The sequence below is a fragment of the Ostrinia nubilalis genome, chromosome 16 (genome assembly GCF_963855985.1).
Source record: "Ostrinia nubilalis chromosome 16, ilOstNubi1.1, whole genome shotgun sequence".
In the NCBI taxonomy this organism is placed as follows: domain Eukaryota; kingdom Metazoa; phylum Arthropoda; class Insecta; order Lepidoptera; family Crambidae; genus Ostrinia; species Ostrinia nubilalis.
This window is the reverse complement of record NC_087103.1, coordinates 3,041,758-3,065,911: the sequence shown is the minus strand read 5'-3', so window position 1 is coordinate 3,065,911 and position 24,154 is coordinate 3,041,758. Positions and strand designations below refer to the sequence as shown.

The 24,154-nt window shown below is 38.5% G+C and overlaps 1 protein-coding gene across 1 annotated transcript in view; it reads left to right on the top strand.

Moving 5' to 3' along the window:
- Positions 1-19,287, top strand: part of LOC135079272 (organic cation transporter protein-like) — a 36,074-nt gene extending 16,787 nt beyond the window's left edge. The window contains exons 2-7 of the mRNA XM_063973887.1: positions 1,039-1,230; positions 3,313-3,541; positions 4,852-5,107; positions 6,512-7,132; positions 13,326-13,504; positions 18,996-19,287. Coding sequence (XP_063829957.1) covers positions 1,067-1,230; positions 3,313-3,541; positions 4,852-5,107; positions 6,512-7,132; positions 13,326-13,504; positions 18,996-19,169 — 1,623 coding nt within the window. The 5' untranslated portion in view covers positions 1,039-1,066 and the 3' untranslated portion in view covers positions 19,170-19,287. The remainder of the gene's footprint in view (positions 1-1,038; positions 1,231-3,312; positions 3,542-4,851; positions 5,108-6,511; positions 7,133-13,325; positions 13,505-18,995) is intronic.
- Positions 19,288-24,154: the final 4,867 nt, after the last annotated feature.

The window sequence follows — 24,154 nt, the reverse complement described above, 5'->3', positions numbered from 1 at the left end:
ATTTATTATGCTGGAGAATGAGATGTCTATTTTTAGACTTATTTGTAATGCTCGGAGCTCTACTAAAGCCAGCGTAATGTTTGAAGCAAAATGAACTTTTATTAACACCATAATACAGCGTCGTAATGATAAGATAAGCATTTATTTAGTTTTTACCACAAACACATTTGAATGCGTATATTGCAGTTATTCAAAATCCTATCTTATGACCTGCAAAAATCACATTTGTTATTTAAAATAAGTAAACAAATAAAAAATAACTTTTGGAATCTATTAAGCTTTTAAATATGTAGTTACTTTGCAATAACCCTATAACTCCATTGTTTTACTTTTAATTCTATCGCCTTCTCTTTCCCACACTAATCCCCGCTAGCACGAACATTACAAACTCATCCAACTCCCAACCGATCCAAACAGAGCAATTACTAAAGAATCCAAGTGCACTTTACCTTGCAGCGGCGATTACTTACAAAAACTACTAATGTTCGGACTTAGACCTTGTTCGCACTAGGGCACGAGTTTCGAGATCTTTCGAGCACATACAGGGTTATCTTTATCAGTATTTTTTTCAGAAAGTGTTCTTTTTAAAGATTAAAAATATTAAAAGATCATTATTTATTTTAAGGTTCATCATCATCATCATTTCAGCCATAGGACGTCCACTGCTGAACATAGACCTCCCCCAAACCTTTTCAACGTTATGAACAACTTTAAATACGGGATAAATGAAAAGAGGAAGAAAACAAAATTGGTTAAATAAAGCTCTGGACTCTGGTACATCAAGCTAAACATAGTGGCACCTTAATTAGCTATAATTATTATAATTGCACAATGTTTGTTATCCTAAATATAAATAAAATAAAATAGACATTTATAATCTGATATGCTGTCAACTATAGAATGATACAGAACTAATCGAACACCTGTTTCGATATAACAGACAAACGCATCGTCATCCGCATCTTTTACCGAAAGCACATAGCGTTAAAAATGTGCCTTAGTACGAACCCGCCTTTAAACTTTCCAATCCATTTGCAGGGTTAACGGCGATACTTGCGAAATCAGGATGGAGGAGTTGAAGAAAGAAATCAATTTAGACTCGGTGCTGGAGAGCCTGGGCCCGTACGGACGGTACAATCTGCTGAACTTCGTACTGTTGCTGTACCCAATACTGCTGAGTAGTTTCTTTGAGTGCGGTTTCATTTTTGAGGCAAGAGAGATCGCGTACAGGTGAGTTGAGTTTTGGGTTTTCGTAAAAATAATAAAGTTCGAAACAATAGTTTATTACTTTCTGCTTGCTAAATAATTTCTAATATGACATACCTACGTAAATACGTCTTGTCGTCAACATCAAACTACTCTGTTACTTCAAGTTCCTTTAACTTTGAACATAAGTAATTAACAGGCAATAATAAAATTATTTGTAATAATTATTAAAATTAATATAAAATACTCAAGTATTTTTCACATAAAAAAGGCTGAAAGAGAATACCACTTACCTTATTGTACTTTAAAATTGTGTACAATACGAATAAACAAATAAAAAATATTGGAAATAATAAAAATCAGCAATTAATTATCCAGCAATCTTTCAATGACTACAATTTACATATAATACCACCCACTTCTCGTTATTTCATACCATCCATATTGTTACGATGTTTTGTTATTATATTGCTTGTCCCACATAATTTTCTGTGAGATAATTATAGTTTTAGTTTTCCTTTGCCGACTTGTATCAATTTATTATAATAAGTTAATAATTATTATTAAAGAAATACGTGCTTTTTATGTTAATTATGTCCCAAGGACTCTACTAAGTACATAGGAAATATAATATTGTGGTCTGATTCAGTGGTTACAGTTATTAATTCATACACTTTTAACTGTTCTGAGTTCGATTTTCAGCTCACACTACCCCCAGTCCCCCGTGTAGAAAAATGCTGATTTCAGCAAACTTACATCAATTTTGCAATGCCTAATTTCTTTCAGGAGTTTGAGTTATTGAAAAAACTTGAATATTTTAGAGTTTTTTCTTGTTTTTTTTTTTTAATTTGGGCATTTTGAATTTCAGAGAGAGCGCGGCGCTATCGGTTTACGCGTTGCTCTCTATTTAAGAGTATTTAAGAGTTGGTTCATTTTTTCCTAAAAAAGATTATGGTCTATTGTAGTCACGTCAAGAGTTATGTAGATTAAAATGTTATCCGTAAGATTAAGAGATAACATACAAATATTCTTGATTACTTACGAGTACGTACTTAATCACAGGGAATCACTAGGTTGTGATTGCAAAAATAGTAAATTTAAACTAACTTAGGAAAGACGTCCATTATTTTTTGGTTTTGCTACAAAATATGAATTATAGTTGTCCATAAATTTACTGGAAGATATTGCATTTCATTGATTGCCTAAACAATATTTCTTACACAATTCTATTTTGAAATGTCATCGTTAATTACAAGATAGCGTATCTTATAAAAAATGTAATCAGAGTACTAATTTTGATATTTTAAATTAATTAGCTAACATATTGGATTAATACACGTGTCTGATAACGCGTAGATGTAGCTGATAAGCTTATCTTGTAGATAAATATCGATTTACAATTATGTATGAGCAGCGAGATCAAAGTACGATAAAGTCACAGTTGACGCAAGTGCAGTAGGCGGTGTACAGACATGACAGCACATCTAGCTAATATAGCATCTTGTGAAGCTGTAATAAGGTATATTTTCCAACAAAACTGATCTGGTGTACTGATGACAGCACAAATTCTTTACATACAGACACACAGAACAGAACATTTTGTTGTAAAATCGCACCTATTGTTTTTAAAGTCTTTGCTGCACACGGCCTTTTTTCTTACATCATCATCCTAACCGAACCTAATCTACAACAAAACAAAAGTTGCTGCCTCCTTGGCCGCGCGAAACTGGCCACTAAAAAAATAAAACAATACACATAGATTTTAAATCCTTGGCCGCGCGACACTGGCCATTAAGAAAATTTAAAAAAAATCTGATTTGAAATCCAAATCTGTAACAAAACTCCTCCTGTCACATAAAAAAACTTCATTCTTTTTTCGACGACTAATATCGATGTTCTTTTGTTTTTATTCTCGCTCTCAACTCGCAATTATCTCACGTACCTAGTATGCAAGTTTTCACGATTCAAATTAATTTCTAATAAAACGTCATACATATTCACAATTTTACCCAGTATCTCAAGTACAATTACTACGAAACACAACAGTTGGGCTAACGTTATTTTTGTGTACTTATTTATTGTTACTAATTACTAAACTTTTTTCAGATGCCAAGTGGACGGCTGTGAAGACAGATTCAAACTGAACGATACCTCCTGGCTAAACCACGCTATACCCCTAGACCCAGATACACAAAAGCCATTGTCTTGCCTTAGATACTCTGTACTGAACACCACAGATGTGAATAATCTGCAATGTGTGAAAGAGGAGTTTTCCAATAAGACTGAGAAGTGTTCTAGCTATGTTTATGAAGAGGAACACTCTTTTGTGAAAGAGGTAAGTGTTTATTTTATTTTATTTGTTTAACAATGTTTCAACAGCATTAAATTGTACATAAATGTGCAGGAAGATACAACTTGAACATAAGCCAATTAAAGAAACACATTATATTACTAAAACATTTTTAAATAAGTTAACGTGGGTAGGTAAGTGAACACTAAAACAATTCTGATTTTATTTAACGTAGGTACTTATTTACGAACATTGCTAATTGCTATGAGGTCTCACAGTGCGCGTGGACGCACAGGGTGACACACAAACCAATCACAGAGCTCTATTCAACGTTGTGCGTTTTTGCTGCTTCACTTAAGCAAGCATCGTTTGTAAATACGGGCGTAAGAGCATGAAATAAATAAATATGGGCTCTATGGGCTCTCTTCAAGTCGAAGAAAGCACTTTAAGTTGTCGGTCCGATTGAGCCATTAAAGCCTATTTTTAAAGTCTAATCATCATCACCGTCATCATCATCATTTCAGCCACAGGACGTCCATCGCTGAACATAGGCCTCCCCCAATGATTTCCACATCGCCCGGTTGGTAGCGGCCTGCATCTAGCGCCTTCCTGCTACCTTTATGCGGTCCACCTTGTGTGCTTTGTAACTTTATTTACACATTAGACGCAGCATAAGACGTTCCTAAAGTTTCTCATTTGATTAAATGGAAAATCAAACTAAATAAAACATTAAAATTACGCATTGTAGTTTATACACTATCAAATATCAATACAACTTTATTGAACATTGTTTTACTGAATGAATATGCAATTATTCGCGATAAAAAGTTCTGAAACAATAAAATAAGCAATTAATTACGTCAAAACTGGTTTTTACTGCCATTGTTACTGTAGTCAGGCCTTATTTATTACTTAATCAGATCAGATCAGATCAGAGAGTGATACGAGTATTGATGGTTTTTATTACGCTAGGTATTTTATTATTCTGGAAAGTGCATGAAGATTTTAGTAAGTTTCTGTTATTTAGGTGTAGGTTTTTGTAGGTGTAGGTGGTGCTGGATATTTGTGAAAGGTAGGGCCTACTCACTGAAATTCTTCAGTAAGCCATATGATTGGCGGTACATCACTACTTATCCGTTGCTTCAAGCACAACCCGCCCTAAGGAGCTTTTTTTAATTAGTGATATACATTTAAGCTTGTTTTAGGAATGGATTTATCATAATAGTTCTGCGGCAACAGGGTTCGTACTACCGAACCCTTGAATAAGTTATCAGACTCTGATATCGTTAGAGTATTGTCGCTTCTGAAAGAATCTCAGCTAAAAACTTGAATTCTAATTACCTTTTTTGTTTCAGTTCGACCTAGGCTGTCAAGAATGGAAGCGCGCCCTAGTGGGCACCATCCACAACTGTGGAATGTTCGTAGCCATGCTCTTCACTGGCGCGATCTCAGACCGATTCGGCCGAAAAGTCGCCGTCGGATTCGCCTCGTGCGCATGCTTCGTGTTCGGATTCTCGCGAGCATTCGCGCCGAATTACATCGGGTTCTTGATCTTGCATTTCTTTGAGGCTGGCTTCGGAGGCGGACTGTACCCGTCTGCTTATGTTTTCAGTAAGTTTATTTTTACAGATTTTATTTACTTCTAATGTCGGCAATCTTTGAATGTCGGCAGTTAAATCTTGTAAGATGAATTTTATGATTTATTGTTCCATTGAGTTTAATTTGCATTTTAATGTTATTTGGATAGCAAAATAAGTGACATCATAACAGTCTGATGCTGAGACTAGTAATGCTAGAACGAAAAGTGTATCTCTACAATAACATTTTGATTTTACTTTTTAGAACTGTATTAGTAGCAGTAGAAGTATTTGGACTTGTTTTCTTTCATCCGTTTTCACGAGGTAAAGTTCCGCTGGATCGAAATTATGTCTAGTATCTACTCGTACCTGATTATTAGAAGTTCAAGTTGTGAAGTTAAGTTAGAAATACTGCAATGGATCCTACTGTTAATGCTGTAACTGTTCATGCAACTCAATTTAGATATTAAATGGTACACACATAAATGCTAGACCGTTTAAGACTTGTTGATTACCTAACTGGTAGGCAAGACGTAGATAATAACGTTTAGTTAATTAATAGCATTTATCGGAAGCATATAGGTCAATCTACTTAGGAATCAAATTTACTTTGCTAAAGCATAATTAAAGGCTACACCAGCAATTATGAGTGAATTTTATTAGTAGTGACTAAGTAAAACATCCTATCTTTTTAAACTGTCAACCTCCGGTTTTTGAGCTTGAGCTTTTTTGAGTTTTAAATGTTATTCATTTAAAACTAGTCACAACATATTTAACTGCAGGAATGAAAATATCGATGTAATAAGGGAATGCACAATTTTATCTGTTTTATTGCCATAGTAGAAAAAATATATACACAACAAAGAATGTGGGCAACAATTAGAGACCATAATCTGATAGAATTACTCAATGTAGGTACCTGCAGAATTTTTCTCAGAACATATTAAACGAGAAGTGACTGAGGCACTCAGCCAGAAAACACAGACCGTCCCCCTGATTAAATAAGGAATATCATCGTGGCAGTAGGTATAGCTATGTACGAGTAAATATTATCTGAAATAACATCATAGTACAATAGTAATAGGGATGTTTCCTGGGTCAAAAAGCAAGAGTTTTAATTAGTCCGTCAGTTAACTTATCAAAAAATACTCTACACGTATTTTTCACTTTTTCAAACTAATGAAAATTTAAAGAGATAAAGCGCGCCAAAGTTCATAAGAAGAGGCCCGTGACGTCAATGCGTGCATAAAAGTGCCGCACGTTGTGACGTCGTGCGGAACTTCAACGCACCATAACTATGTAATTATTTGTTAGATTGACAAATAAAAATATATGTGTCCAATATTTTTTGATATTAAACATGACGGACTAAAAAAATTTTTTAGGAAACTAGCCTATTATGTAAATATGTAGTTGAAACAAACATCTTTTCTTACAGTTGTCGAGCTGGTCGGCGTGAAGCAGCGTGTTATAGTCTCAGCTATGTGCAACATGACTTTCGTCATCGGCGTCGTCCTCATCGCCCTCCTAGCGTGGGTAGTCGACAACTGGCGGACGTACATCATGATCCTCTACAGCCCCGCCATCATTGTCGTCATGTACGTTTGGTTCATGAACGAGAGCGGACGCTGGCTGCTCAGCAAAGGCAGGAGAGACGAAGCCGTCGATGTCTTGAAAAAAGCAGCCAAAATCAACAACCTAGACCCGAGAAAATTGGAACTTGACGGCTTAGCTGATCCGTTATTGAAGCCGCAGAACCAAACTGGTGATAAAAAATCCCAGTTATCAAAAGCGATTCGGTCCAGCATCATTTGGAAGCGACTGCTTATATGCTCGTTTCTATGGATGACCTGCTCATTAGTGTACTACGGTTTATCTATCAACTCAGTGTCATTGAGCAGCAATAAGTATGTGAGCTTCATGCTGGTAGTCCTTGTGGAGATACCGGCGTATATCGTGGTTGTGATTGTATTAGACAAGTATGGGAGGAAAAAGACGCTGATTGCGAACTATGTGACGTGCGCTGTGACGAGCTTGCTGTTCGCGTTTCTGCCGAGATGTGAGTATTTTTGCATATTTATTCTTTCAATGGATTTTGAACTGTAAGTTTTTTTGGTAGAGATTTCAAAATCAGTTGACAAAAGTCGTATTTTACCAAAGAATTTTATAAATCTGTCAAAGTACAGCGTCAGCACATCTAGATCTACATCCTCGCACCTTAATATGGTATTAACAAGTGTGAACTTGTCTGATTTGCTGTACTACAGGTACAGATAGACGCAAGAATGCAATTTAAATAAGTATTTTTCTACCGCGCGTGTTAAAATGCCATAAAAATCACTTTATTTACCGTAAACTCAACATGGTTTAATAATAGCAATTTAACTTACTTCGGAATATATACAAACTCTTACAAGGCTCACGTTCATATAAGTTTAAATAAGCGTAGAAAATTATATGTAAATTCATACATTCTTTGGTAGGTTCATGTTTTTCTTTACTTGGCGAATCCCTGTCGCCGCTGGACTATTATGGTGAACATACTCATAACACAAGCATATTTAGCTAATCACGAATTTAAGCCAATAATAAGCTAGATGTAATTAACAAATTCCAATTCCAATATGAATAAGTAAGTCCCAACTGAAAATCCACAGACCTCCGAATGAAGACAGTGTAACTGGCCACAAGTGCTAGAGTCGTTCGATTGTTATTTACTCAGTAATAAATATTTATCAGCTATCGCACCACTGATAAACTGCAAAATAATATTTGCCAATTGTATAATTGATACTATCTAAAGCCTTATTCACGCTTATACCAGTGCCCTCTATGGGGTTTAAAACTGATTTCAGCACTCATTTTATTATATTGTAAAACGCTGGAAAATTTCCTGAAAACATTTTTGGGTAACTTAACTTTTAGTTGCACAAGTGTCTGGCCTGGGTTTACTGAATAAAAACAATAGCAGGATTTACTGAAATAAACATTATTAAACTTACTACAACACAAATATTTTTCTATTCTAAGCATATAAAAAAAAAAAGTTCATCTGATATGTATTTCTAAAACACACTTTTCTACTCGTAGTAGCGTTGTTAAAAGACGAAAGGTCTCTTCCTTCACTTTTTATGACTTACAGCACTACATGTTTTAAAATATTTTCTTCAATTTTTTATCTGTACACGAGTAAAATATAAAATAAAATCTGACGTAAACTGTCCAAAAGTGCGCACGGAAGCGAATTATTCGGTCCGCTACGATCGCTCCTGGCTTCGCGTGTATGAACACGCACTACAGTTTGCTCTACGAGTTGCCTAATAATGTCAATGTCAACACTGCACGCGTGTTTGGGTGAATATCCCAAACACGTTTTTTACGCGGCGGAGCTGAGAATCGATGGGAGAAATGTAACTAGAGCGATGATTTTTTTTCTGTATATAGTTTATACAGCGTTTTACACGATAGCAAAGTCTTCAGGACAATAGGTAGTTATTTTATGTACTAAAAAAATTTTCAAAGACCCAAAATCTAATAGCGGTGGCGCGTCCTAACTCTATTTCTACTCATAAATTGTGTTATTCCTTCTTTCTCGGGGATTCTAGTAATTTAAAAATAGTATAGCCATAAAATACATTAAATAACACTTCCAAATGATATGAAAGAAATGTGATATTTCATATTTTAAGTGTTTTAAATAGCCTTTCAAAACTGTCCCACGAAAAAAAGTAATTACAGTGGCTCAATTTCGACACTCTCTTACTTCTCCAAAGAAGCTTTGAGAGACGTAGAGTTCTTCTTCCCTGCATCACTCAACTGTGTCCTCCTGATCGGGCTATAAAGACTTGCGACTTGTGGTATTGTTTTTCCAGCAGACCCGTAAATATTTGTATCAGCGGCATAGGAATACAAAATTTTTCAATTTCGCTGGCAAGTGTATGAGTGAAAGCTACTTACTTAGATGCTAAACGATTCTTTAACATGATTAAAGTTTGGTGTTTTGTTGTATCTGCATACAGAAATTATTGATCAGAATTATAGTTTTCTTTATAATTTGAATTTTGTAACAGTTTTTCAATTCCGGTGGCGCAATTTCGGTGGCTCCGGTGGCGAATCTATTGCCGGAATTGGTCTTATTGGCTCTGGAGCATTGTACCTAGGTCTACTAAGGTCTCAGTCATAACTACAATATCGTCAGTGAATCGAAGTTGTGTGATGTACTTGCCGTATCTTGATACTGAGCTCGGTCTAGCTCAGAAGCTTGAAAACCTCTAAGTGGGAGGTAGTGAAGACTTTAAGAGATTATGGTGTCTCCAACTCTGAACCCTCGCAGCAATCAGATAAGTTTCGAGTTCTGATCTTGGGGGAGGGCTGATATTATGAAGTTTTCATACAAATACTTCAGAAGTTGCATGTATCGACAGTCAATTTGACGCCATTAAAGAGACTGTAGCACAGCCCAGGTCTTGACCGAATCGAAGAAGGTACAAAAAGGCCAATAATAATGACTGATTATAGTCCTCAGTCTTCTGCATAATTTGACGCAGCCTTAAATATGTATACGTAGTATTACGAACGTCTTTTCGAAAATGAGGTTGTCTGGGAGACTGGATGTTGGATAGCGAGAGTGTCATGTTTCAGGAAAAAGCTGCCTCACCTGACTCTGGACCATCGCCAACGTCCATTCCATTCCAGTCTCTAGCACCACCATCATGTCTTATTTTTTGGTTTATCGACCAATAAACATGGTGGTATTTAAGAGAACTTTAGTACTAGCATTCCATCTGATTTCATAAGCTCAGTTGTGATTTCATTATCTCCTGGTACATACCTTGTTGTTTTTAATAGGGCATTCTAATCTCACTCAAGCTAAAGTCTAGGATATCTTCGCTAAAGTGTCAGAATAATCTCGATCTTCAGCCTAATTACTAGTAGTGCTTCTTAATCTCTCCTAGCAGCTTAGGCATTTACCAAAATGGTTCTGCTATCCTCGTTATTCATGTTGGTATATTCAATTTGGTCCTCGCAAATACATACTTTCGATTTATTACAAAAAATCGTCTCTATAATACACTTTGTATCAGCGTGAGGACTTGCATAGCTATTTATACATCGATACTAAGCAGAATCTTAAAAACAGATGAGAATAGTCCTGAAACAGCTAAAATTTCCCTAGTCTCGTAGGTTGCAATCTATTCTGCCACTCGAGATGAAAATTCGTGGGGCTTTGGAGCTGGATTGGCACTGGTCGTGGCTTAGGCTTCATCAGTCGACAGCTTTTGAGCATCTTTTATTCGGCATTCTTCTATTTCGGTGATGACTTCTTCTTCTTCCTCGGTCCCTCACTGATGAAGATCGCAACCGCAGATAGTGTTCCTTCATAGACTGCGGTCATAAGCTGTGTGGTGATCGGAGAATGCAAATGTGATTAAATTGCCTGTTCGTCTAAAAATGATTATTACATTTTGATTTTTGCAGTACTATTAGGGTGCAGCTCAGTACGCTTTTACAGTTCTGGCATCTTTTGCTAGGCCTTCTCTCTCTATGAGGCTGGCTGGATTTAGTCCTCCGTTTCTTAATTGTACTACTTTCATCTAGCTCATTGTCGCTAGGTTTGCATAGTTTTCCGTTAAATTACCCTGTCACAAATATGTAATGTGTTAGTTCAGTAGCTGGTATAGATCTAGAAATATCTTCATACTTAATCTCCAGTTCGCATGGTCTTTAGCGAATAATTAGTTGCGTACCTAATTCTGAGTATAGGATAGGTATGATACCATCATGAAAACTTGGCTAGCCTGAACCAATATTTTTACTTAAATGGAAGATAAACCTAACACCAACCTGGGGCAGTTGGTCGCTCTCCCGGGACTAGAGTTGGTTTCTGGGTTTGAGGGTCATGTATGATGTCTTTGTGATGACTCTAGAATAACGGGGCTGTTGGCGGCTAGAGCCAGAAAGTTTTGGATTTGTTCTCTATGGAGGGATTTTGCCGTTATCACCATGCTTAACAGGCTGGTTGGTAGTTCCAGTATGGTAGTATAATACCCGGAAAGATGCTGCAGCCCACCCTCCAGTATTTTGATTCCTTAGTCGGCTATTACGACTCACGTGGGAAGATTTGATGCTTTTTTAGGGTCACAACACAGGCCTGAATATTGTTTTTAATTATTTAAACATCTTTACTGGATAATAATACTTAATTGATTACAAATAAATAAGTAATTTGAGACAATCATCCGTAACATTCCGAAGTCCGCTGTATAAATAAATTTCGGTGGATTGGTTCTTAATTCCGGTGGCTCAAATACAATTTCGGTGGCTCTTGATAATTTCAAATTGACATATCTCGAGAAGTATTAATAATATTTTGATCTCTACCATATCATTGAATAATACAAGTTATTTACTATTATTTCTGCCACAAAAAAGTTTTGGAAAGTGGAAATTAAAATTCGCCACCGGAATTAGGCAAAAAACGAGTTTGTTGATATTCACCCGTTTACTATGCGAATGAGTAATCATGTCATTGGTAGGGCTGTCCGTTTCAAGTTACAAGTTTTTTTATGCGGAAGCAATAGTTTCAAATTGTGTTGGTCGTTTGAGGCTTAAGGAATACGAACTTTCATATCACATAACGACGCTCATTCATATAACATAACTCATACCTACGTGGCGTTATGTGATACTGATCTGTAGGTCAGTAATTAATAATGTGCGTGTATGTAAGAATACAATTTTCAATTAGATGTTTGGTTGATTTTAATTCGAAAAACAATGACCTGATTTCAGACTTTACGAGTATTGTACATTTGACACTAATAAAACACCAGTCGACAGCTTATCAAATGCGCATTTTTTTGTTACGAAATAGCACATAACTACATAATACCAAAGTGCTTAACTTGATATATGTACTGTCATTTTGTACATCGCTGCTTTGCATTGGTGCTTTTCTTATTTCGTATTACATGATCTTAGTGACAATAAATTATAGAGTTTTTTTATTACTGAAAGTGAAATAAAATTAATAAAACTTTGTTAACAAGATGTGACAACCCTTGACCAATCAACTACGGGCTGTATAATCATTTGCATTCTATTTTTAGGTATCATTCACTTGCATAGTCAACTAAGCCGTTAATTTTAGTGGTGTCATAAGTTTTGCTTATTTTTTAGAGAGTAAAAGTACTAATGATGACCTAGTAAAATGGTTCATGAACACGTAAAACATCTGGTTATTGTTAAGCCTAAACCGATGAATCAAGTTTCGTGAACTTTGGTACAGAGGGGATGACGTTTTATTGCGTGATTCATTTGTCAAGTTATATTAATATGAAAATTATAATTGTTGTGCTTTGTTATTTGATAAATAAATAACTAATACGTGATTAAAATTAAACTAATGACAAAAGAAATCCACAGCAACGAGTAAAAGTTTCATAAGGAACAAGAATTTAGTACAGTTATATTAATTACATAACTGGTAAACTTATGTCATAGAACGAACGCCATTTATTTTTAAACTACTGTAATTATTTTTATCACTTAGTTCAACGACCTTTCATGTGTCTCGTTAAAAGAGGAAAATCCATACAAATAACTCAAAACATCAAACTCTATAAATAATGAATGGTCTGATCTGAATAACAGGCCAAGGATGGTATATCCGCAGGAAGATGGTGTATGCGAATTTTTAAATAATATTAGTCGTAAGCTAAATATTTTTGTGTTACGGGTGGGCTCACCACAATAGTCGAGCGGCAGCGGGGACTGAATCCGCGTTCCTCAGATCACGAGTCGGCCAGTCCAAACCTTCACCGTTCGGCGATAGTATATCGTCACTTAAATATTGCATAATAGCACCGATTAACCACATAAAATTCCCATGTCTTGATGTGCCTGCTATGATGGTGCTGCTGCTGCTTTGATGGTGATAATTTCTAGATGCTTAAAATTGCTACCATGTACCTTAATATCGAGTTTCCGATATTTCGGCACTGTTGCAAGCGCCATGATCACGGAGTAACTGAGGAAACTGGCGGTTGAGATTAAGGTTCATGGTAGCAATCCCGTCAATAATAAATTATTATGTTAGTGACCATGAAAATGCCATAGGCATTTCTATTTTGCCACTATACGTCTATCTTACTTAACACCAGGTACGATTGCGGTGAAATACCTGCCTTGTCCTGCATAAAAGAAATCTTTGAACTTTGAATTAACAGCTATAACTGTCCTCTTTCTCGTAGCTGACTGGTGGTCTATCCCGCTGTACCTCATCGGCAAATGGAGTGTGACGCTGGCCTACAGCTCGGTCTACATCTACGTGTCCGAAGTGTTCCCCACCAACATGAGGCAGACACTCATCAGTGTGTGCTCTACTGCTGGCAGGATCGGCTCTCTGGTGGCTCCGGTGACGCCTCTATTGGTGAGTCATCAAGATTTCAGCAAATGCCCGTCCATATCTACAAGGCTGCTGAACTTGCGTCCAAACATCGCCACAAAGATCGACCTCCTGCTTTTTTCATCCAGATTATCTCAGATATTTTCTAGAGGACATCGCTTCATTCGATGAAGTAGGCAGTTTTAGGTGCCTTTGCTGAGACGCGGTCTTCATTCGAAACCCTGTTTAGTCGACTTTTTGCCAGTTTCCCGTCATTGTGGCTAGTGGAGCGTGACGCTGGCCTACAGCTCGGTCTACATCTACGTTTCCGAAGTATTCCCCACCAATATGAGGCAGACGCTCATCAGTGTGTGCTCTACTGCCGGCAGGATTGGGTCCCTGGTGGCTCCGGTGACGCCTCTATTGGTAAGTCATCAAGATTTTAGCCAAAGAAAGTCCATTAGTCTACAAGGCTGCTAAACTTGCGTCCAAACAACGCCGCAAAGAACGACCTCCTGCTTTATTCATCCAGCTTCTATCAGGTATCTTCTAGGAGGACGTCGATTCATCAAGCAGTTTTAAGCTACCTTTGCCGAGACGTGATTTTCATGCGAAAACCATTTTTCCCCACTTTACGTCAGTTCTCCGTCAATCAGACAGTTACAGCGTTGTGGCTAGTGGAGCGTGACACTAGCCTATAGTTCGGTCTACATCTACGTTTCCGAAGTGTTCCCTACCAACATGAGGCAGACACTCATCAGTGTGTGCTCTACTGTGGGCAGGATCGGGTCTCTGGTGGCTCCGGTGACGCCTCTATTGGTAAGTTACCAAGATTTCAGCCAATGGCAGTCCATTAGTCTACAAGGTTGCTAAACTTGCATCCAAACAACGCCGCAAAGAACGATCGCCTGCTTTTTTCATCCAGCTTCTATCAGGTATCTTCTAGGAGGACGTCGATTCATCAAGCAGTTTTAAGCTACCTTTGCCGAGACGCGATTTTCATGCGAAATCCGTTTTTCCCCACTTTACGTCAGTTCCCCGTCAATCAGACAGTTACAACGTTATGGCTAGTGGAGCGTGACGCTGGCCTACAGCTCGGTCTACATCTACGTGTCTGAAGTGTTCCCCACCAATATGCGGCAGACACTCATCAGTGTGTGTTCTACTGCGGACAGGATCGGCTCCCTGGTGGCTCCGGTGACGCCTCTATTGGTGAGTCATTAAGATTTTAGCCAATGGCAGTCCATATCTATAAGGCTGCTGAACTTTCGTCCAAACACCGCCGCAAAGATCGACCTCCTGCTTTTTTCATCCATATTATCTCAGATATTTTCTAGAGGACATCGCTTCCTCGAACAGTTTTAGCTGCCTTTGCTGAGACGCGGTCTTCATTCGAAACCCTGTTTACTCCACTTTTTGCCAGTTTTCCGTCATTGTAGCTAGTGGAGCGTGACGCTGGCCTACAGCTCGGTCTACATCTACGTGTCCGAAGTGTTCCCCACCAACATGAGGCAGACGCTCATCAGTGTGTGTTCTACTGCGGGCAGGATCGGGTCTCTGGTAGCTCCAGTGACGCCTCTATTGGTAAGTCATCAACATTTTAGCTAATGGCAGTTCATATATCTACAAGGCTGCTGAACTTGCGTCCAAACAACGCCGCAAAGAACGACCTCCTGCTTTTTTCATCCAGCTTCTATCAGGTATCTTCTAGGAGGACGTCGATTCATCAAGCAGTTTTAAGCTACCTTTGCCGAGACGCGATTTTCATTCGAAACCCGTTTTTCCCCACTTTACGTCAGTTCCCGTCTATCAGGCTGTTACAGCGTTGTGGCAAATGGAGCGTGACGCTGGCCTACAGCTCGGTCTACATCTACGTGTCCGAAGTGTTCCCCACCAATATAAGGCAGACGCTCATCAGTGTGTGCTCTACTGCGGGCAGGATCGGCTCTCTGGTAGCTCCAGTGACGCCTCTATTGGTAAGTCATCAACATTTTAGCTAATGGCAGTTCATATATCTACAAGGCTGCTGAACTTGCGTCCAAACAACGCCGCAAAGAACGACCTCCTGCTTTTTTCATCCAGCTTCTATCAGGTATCTTCTAGGAGGACGTCGATTCATCAAGCAGTTTTAAGCTACCTTTGCCGAGACGCGATTTTCATTCGAAAACCGTTTTCGACGTCAGTTCCCGTCTATCAGGCTGTTATAGCGTTGTGGCAAGTGGAGCGTGACACTGGCCTACAGCTCGGTCTACATCTACGTGTCCGAAGTGTTCCCCACCAACATGAGGCAGACACTCATCAGTGTGTGCTCTACTGCGGGCAGGATCGGGTCCCTGGTGGCTCCGGTGACGCCTCTATTGGTGAGTCATCAAGATCTCCGCCAATGGCCGTCCATATCTACAAGGCTGCTGAACTTGCGTCCAAACATCGCCACAAAGATCGACCTCCTGCTTTTTTCATCCAGATTATCTCAGATATTTTCTAGAGGACATCGCTTCATTCGATGAAGTAGGCAGTTTTAGGTGCCTTTGCTGAGACGCGGTCTTCATTCGAAACCCTGTTAACTCCACTTTTTGCCAGTTTCCCGTCATTGTGGCTAGTGGAGCGTGACGCTGGCCTATAGTTCGGTCTACATCTACGTGTCCGAAGTGTTTCCCACCAATATGAGGCAGACACTCATCAGTGTGTGCTCTACTGCGGGCAGGATCGGCTCCCTGGTGGCTCCGGTGACGCCTCTATTGGTAAGTCATCTAGATCTCCGCCAATGGCCGTCCATATCTACAAGGCTGCTGAACTTGCGTCCAAACAACGCCGCCAAGAACGACCGCCTGCTTTTTTCATCCAGCTTCTATCGGATATCTTCTAGAGGACGTCAATTCATCAAGCAGTTTTAAGCTACCTTTGCCGAGACGCGATTTTCATTCGAAAACCGTTTTCCCCCACTTTACGTCAGTTCCCGTCTATCACAGTTACAGCGTTGTGGCTAATGGAGCGTGACGCTGGCCTACAGCTCGGTCTACATCTACGTGTCCGAAGTGTTCCCCACCAATATGAGGCAGACACTCATCAGTGTGTGCTCTACTGCGGGCAGGATCGGCTCCCTGGTGGCTCCGGTGACGCCTCTATTGGTGAGTCATCAAGATTTCAGAAAATGGCCGTCCATATCTACAAGGCTGCTGAACTTGCGTCCAAACATCGCCACAAAGATCGACCTCCTGCTTTTTTCATCCAGATTATCTCAGATATTTTCTAGAGGACATCGCTTCATTCGATGAAGTAGGCAGTTTTAGGTGCCTTTGCTGAGACGCGGTCTTCATTCGAAACCCTGTTTAGTCGACTTTTTGCCAGTTTCCCGTCATTGTGGCTAGTGGAGCGTGACGCTGGCCTACAGCTCGGTCTACATCTACGTGTCCAAAGTGTTCCCCACCAATATGAGGCAGACACTCATCAGTGTGTGCTCTACTGCGGGCAGGATCGGCTCTCTGGTGGCTCCGGTGACGCCTCTATTGGTGAGTCATCAAGATTTTTAGCAAATGGCCGTCCATGTCTACAAGGCTGCTGAACTTGCGTCCAAACAACGCTGCAAAGAACGACCTACTGCTTTTTTCATCCAGCTTCTATCAGGTATCTTCTAGGAGGACGTCGATTCATCAATCAGTTTTAAGCTACCTTTGCCGAGACGCGATTTTCATTCGAAAACCGTTTTCGACGTCAGTTCCCGTCTATCAGGCTGTTATAGCGTTGTGGCAAGTGGAGTATGACACTGGCCTACAGCTCGGTCTACATCTACGTGTCCGAAGTGTTCCCCACCAACATGAGGCAGACACTCATCAGTGTGTGCTCTACTGCGGGCAGGATTGGCTCCCTCGTGGCTCCGGTGACGCCTCTATTGGTGAGTCATCAAGATTTTTAGCCAATGGCAGTCCATATCTACAAGGTTGCTGAACTTGCGTTCCAACAATGCCGCAAAGAACGACCTCTTGCTTTCTTCATCCAGCTTCTATCAGGTATCTTCTAGGAGGACGTCGATTCATCAAGCAGTTTTAAGCTACCTTTGCTGAGACGCGGTCTTCATTCGAAACCCTGTTTACTCCACTTTTTGCCAGTTTCCCGTCATTGTGGCTAGTGGAGCGTGACGCTGGCCTATAGTTTGGTCTACATCTACGTGTCCGAAGTGTTCCCCACCAATATGAGGCAGACACTCATCAGTGTGTGCTCTACTGCAGGCAGGATTGGGTCTCTGGTGGCTCCGGTGACGCCTCTATTGGTAAGTCATCAACATTTCAGCCTTCCAAAGACGTAAGCCTGTCAAAGAACGCCACATAGAACAACCCACATTTTTTCATCCAGCTGCAGCCAAATATTTTCTTGAAGACGAAGATGCATTGAGTAGTCTGGCGCTAAGTTTGCCGTTAAATGGTCTCCATCGGAGAACCCCTTTTATTCTATATTTTGGACTCTACTGCAGACAGGATCAAGTCTTAGGTGGTTACAGTGACGCCTCTATTGGTGTGTAACAGAGTAATGATTTCAGCCAGTAAGCCTCACAAAGAACACCACCACTTTTTATATCCAGATACGAGGTATCTTCTAGAGGACGTCGATCTATCGAACAGATGGGCAGCCTGCACTTTTTTAGTCGAACGAGACGTGTCTCCATTCGGAAATCCGTTTACTCTTCATAGATAGTAAAATATAGCGCCACAGAAGTGGAGTGTGTAAAGTTCCGTAGAATTTTAAAACTTTAATCTTTGCATAACTCTACTTTAAGTAGTTTTTAATTCCTGTTTAGTCTTCAACTATAGTAGATTCCCTGTTAGTATGCTTCTCAGTTTTAAATTTCAATATTAGGTTTTTATTCTAATCTTTATCAAAAGACGTCAGAAGATCGGATCAGATCTTGCTGTTATTGAAAAATCAATAATTTTTGCTTTAATACGTTTTTTGTGCTCTCAAAGTCAAAACAGACGCCTCTAATAAGTCACAAGACGCACTCTTAAAAATGCTGTAAAAAACCCAAAAGGTCAAATTAAAAAAAGTATAAATTAATTATTATCTCCAGTGGATCTGAGACCAGTAATGAATCATTGCGTTGTTTAACGATTTTTTGTGCTCGGTAAGCAACCAGTCGCTAAGTATGTGGCGTCTTATTTGGATAAAATACATGCTAATTTGCAAAATATGTATCTATATTCTGATAATTTCCGAAGGCCAACGTTGTTTCTCTATTTTTGAAATCCGTTAATTTTATCTGAACAACACGAACTTTGTATAAAAGAAATGAACAATAGGTAAATAGATTTTTTTCACCATATGCTCATTTGACGATAGCGAAACGGCCGTGTCACATTTTGACTCAGGTGTAGAGTTAGGGCATAGTATAATAATGAATATTGATTAGGACGTGTAGAGTTATAAGATTGGCTCAATATGCGATCTATTAACTTTTCCTGAGTGCGAGCCTGTATTTCTGTTCGTCCTGGCAACATTCTACATAAAAACGATCTTATATTCTAATCTGTCCATTCCTTTACAGTCGCTCTACCACAAGTCGATGCCAACAGTGATATTTGGCATCATGTGCATGATATCCAGCCTGCTGGTCCTCATGTTGCCGGAGACGAGGAACATGAGGCTCCCAGACACCATCGAGGAGGCCGAGGAGCTGTACAGGATGAAGAGCAAAACGGTAGACGAAGACATGTTGTGAGAATAACTTTAGTTCTTGGATCCTCTAAGTTGATTTGATAGTATTACCAGAGTTAATACAAATTAGTAGGTCATCTTCATAGAAACACACCGAGCGCGGTTTGTATGTGAGCGCGCCAATATACGTATGCGGCACATACTGACAAAATTCGGCGCAACCACGACTGGCTCCCCGCTAATTTTTAAATAAATAAATAAATAAATAATCCCCGCTAAATTTTGTCAGTGTGTGCGTGCGCGCCGCATACGTGTTGGCGCGCTCACATACAAACCGCGCCCGTGCGTTTCTATGAAGATGACCTACTCGATTATGATGGTGAAGTGAGAACAATTTATAAGAACATCCTTCTTGTACAGCTCAGACGACGTTCAGTTATTTTAAATAGACAGTACGTACAGGCAAAGTATTTTGAAATATGATCCAAATCAAAAAACGTTTAAAGAAGAACGGTCATCTGTGACCCAGGCCTGACAGAAACGAGACATACCTCATTTTTTTTGTCATGTCTTAATTAGATAAATTATATATTTTTTATATTCGAAATCTATGTATAACACCAAAATATTACTCTTTGTTTTTCTTCAGGCGTTATACAAAAACTAATACAAAATGCCTATTTATCACCAAAATTGGTAAATGTATGTACCTAAATGTCTATTACAGCTGCTATTGAATATATCTAGGTGACCTGGAGATACAGCCGGATTATACAGGGTGGAAACGAGAAGTTACAAAATCCAAAAATTCAATGTTACCAGCTTCCAAAATCTGTAACCTATTATTGGTACCATTTGAAAGAGCTCGTGAAGCACTTTCAGAATCAGTAACTAGTTTTTCGATATCTTGTATAGTTTAGAAATAATCGAGTGAGATCACTTATCGTTCCATATGTATAACCACCCTGTATAATCCGGCTGTATCTCCAGGTCACCTAGATACATTCCATAGCAGCTGCAATAGACATTTAGGTACATACATTTACGAATTTTGGTGATAAATAGGCATTTTGTATAACGCCTGAACAAAAACAAAGGGTAATATTTTGGTGTTATACATAGATTTCGAATATAAAAAATATATAATTTAACTAATTAAGACATGACAAAAAAACTGAGGTATGTCTCGTTTCTGTCGGGTCTGGGTTTTTTTTGTATGGGGCGTGACCGTTCTTCTTTAATGTACAGTTTATGAAAGATTTTATTATTTTCTACTGCTTTTTGGAGGTTAATTTAAACAAATTCAGAATCACATACGAAAAGAAAAACATAGAGACTGGTTTTGTATCTTACTTAACTAACAAACATTATACAGGACTATTATTTATCAGAGTGCTTTTACAAGTGAGCATTTTATAGTTAGCAACAAAAATATGAATTTAAAATAGTTAGGTTTACTGACTATTAAATGCATGGTTACTATAGATAAAATATAGACTATTGTATTGTGAACCAGTACGCATTTCAAGATATAGAGGATCCAATTTAGTTTTATTGCTATTGTAAAATATATTTATTATTTACGTTTGACAATATTACCTACTTAGCTCGAATATTGCAGTTTATGTCCATATGCAATCTTGTGCTTATTATCTAAGTGTAGATATAGCTTTTATATTTTTTATAATATTTATAAAACGTACGAACACTACAGCTTATGAAATTAATATTTTTTTGTAATGCCAAAGGATTATTCGAAAGATTTTCAAAAAATCACAAATATGGCCAGTAGGTAGTTATTTTTTGTACTTATCTACATATTATTGCTTAAAATTTTACACTGTAACAATTTAATTAAAACTTTTTAAGAAAACTTCATGTTACGTTTAGAAAATGACCAAAAATGTGAACAAATAATGATGCTACTTCGCGTGAAGTCACACTTAACCTTTTCTTATTTGTATAAGGTAAAAAGATGCAAAATAATAACTGTAAATGTAAATCCCTTATCCGTACCTTGAGGAAAAATATGTGATTTCAACGAACTCATGTTCACATGTGAATTTTATATTACGATTTTATTCCTTAAATAATATAATAAGCAATAAGTAACTTAATTCTTCTAGAAATACAAGACGTGTACTAGACGAGCTGTTCAGAATAAGAATGTTGGTGTCCATTACCTTAAAATAAGTAAAATTAACATGTAAAATTAAAGCGCTCGAAATGAATATAAATTAAATAAGAAATATGTTGAATACAACTTTCGCAGCTTTTGCAACACGTTTGCTTCTCTCACTCGCTCGCAACCGACTAAGTTAATTTTTGACAAGCATCTGCAACAATATAAGTGAGCAATATCCCATAGCATAAAATAGTAAGACACGGGTCTTAACACGACGTTTATTAATGAGTTACATTATGTACTCACGGCTTGACGTTTCGGCTGCGATGCTGCAGCCGTGGTCACAAGCAGACTTAATTGAAATGGAACGCGAAAGTTTAAAATCTTATATCCCATAGCATAGCCTATATTGCACAGACGATGACACATCAAGGTAAGCTCTACATCTAGAGCTTTACCGCCAATAAAAACCCAACCAGTGAAGGTCAAGTTTGTCCCCGGGGAAAATTACAGTCATTGGACCAGCAACGAAATTAATCAGAAGAACATAGGAGGAGTTCAAAGTTAAGGTTCGACTTCCCTCCAGTGCAAAGCAAGACGACAAGAGACAAAATTAAGGTTAAGTAACCTGATGCCGTTTTAAATAAGTGCGACTATGCAACAAAATGTATGTCTGATACCTCAAAATCAAAATCAAAATTATCTTTATTTGTTTAGACTAATTAAATTAGTTCTTGCAAATCGTCAAATGCTCTTAAGGAGCCTATACATGTCTCATTCTTTTTTTGCCCTACCAGCGCTTCGAGACAAACATTTGGCAAGTGCTGAGAAGAAGCGCCGCAACAAACTCAGTCACCACTGTCTGCCGGTTTAAAAATATAAAAAAGTAGGAAATTACATACATTTAGAAGCAAGTTACTTACCACGCGCTCCCGTTGATAGAAGGTGGCCTTTAAGACGCCCATCTAGCACGAGACCGCGTGACAGTTTTGAATATATTACTTTAGTGCCGTGCTAATTTCTAGGTTAATTGTTGCGTTTTGATACATATATTTTATGTCAGGTATATCTTTCCTTGACCAGTCCCCGAAGGCAGCGCCTGTTCACAGACATGACGTGTGAACCAGCCATCGCTTCACTCGACCATATTATAGGGAATGTAACGACCCGCCTCACACGCCACTACCCCAGAGACATTTTAGTGAGCATGACAAGTCTAAGATATCCTTCTGGCTAAGTGCCAGATATAAAACTATTTAGGAGACAAGGCAAGAAAACTCTAGAGAGAAAAGCAAGGCACCATAACAAAACCGTGTGGTAGTTTTAAATAAATTGTATATACTTATATTTAGTGCCGTGCCACTGTCTAAGTTGATTGTTAATTGTTATGTTAAAAAATTTAAGGTAGGTATATCTTGTCTTGACCAGTCCCCGAAGGCAGCGCCTGTTCACAGACATGACGTGTGAACCAGCCATCGCTTCACTCGACCATATTGTAGGGAATGCAGCGACCCGCCTCACACGCCACTACCCCAAAGACATTTTAGTGAGCATGACAAGTCCAAGATACCCTTCTGACTAAGTGTCAGATATAAAACTATTTAGTAGACAAGGTATGAAAAGTATTATATTATCTGTGGTATGAAAACTCCAGACAGAAAAGCAAGGCACCATAATATAATACCTGTCGACTGTACAGTCGTCAAATACTTCGTGAAACCCAAAGTAGCCAAAAAGTTCGCAACACGTCTTTGTCACAATGAGGGCCATCGTTTTTATACTTAACAATTGGCACCCCTGGCGATTGACAGGACCTTACTCTACAGTGGCGCCATCTTGATGAGTGCAATTGCGATAGTCCTCCTACCACTTTCGCGCTCACCAGTTGGTGCCACTGTCTTCGCTACTAGCAAGTGACAGGACCTTACTCTACAGTGGCGCTAACTGGTGAGCGCTAAAACGATAGCCCTCATTAGAATACGGTTGTGTTATCAACTTTTTGGTCAATTTGGGTGTCACGAACTGTTTAAGGCTGACTGTACATAGAAGTCTTATTCGAGACTGCATTGCGGCAGGCCTGTGGTTGTCACAATACCTGATTGCGGGTGGCCGTAACGTTTGACCAATTGCGGTTCCGATAATTCCTACGGCGTCAACCTAATGCTTCTCGCTCGACTTGGCGGGGGCACTGCCGTGCCCCCAGATACGGCATTTACACGATCCGATTTTACTAAAACATTGACATACATGGATATTTAGTAATATCAATAAAACCTTGGGACCCAGGAACGCACTATTTTTAAATTAATTTTATTTTACATCAGTTTAAATCTGTTCCTCGGGTCTCTCTATTCGGCCAGTCCGACACTGACAACATTGTGCTATTGTCGCTTCTTTTAAAGTAATGTCGAATTTCTGATTAGTAGAGCATTTTTTAAATCTGTTTGTGTAAAAAGCGAACTCAAAAAGCCCTAAAACTAGCCTAAACTCAAACGGTCACAACACACTTGGGCTTGTGTTGATACTTATTTAATCTCGTATAAAATATGTGACATATTTTATAATATTTTATAATACGAGAATCATCATCATCAATCATAGGCAAATGTCATTGCTTCTAATTGCGTCATATGTCTTGTTTCTATTTTTATGTAAATTGCACCTAATTAGAATAATTTATTTACGATGTACAAAAACGTCATTGCGATGCTTGAAAGACTATTCTTGTTAAAATACCAATTTATACTTTATCTAGCAAATAAAAGAACGTATTATTTTATAAAGAGTATCTGTTTCAAAGGAATTGATAAAGTAGGTGTTACCTTCAGTTTTAAACTTCTGAAACTACATTAACTGATCAGTTTACAAGGTATGTTGTGAAACTTGTGAGTAAAAAAATCTTTTTATTTAATTGACGGCTTAGT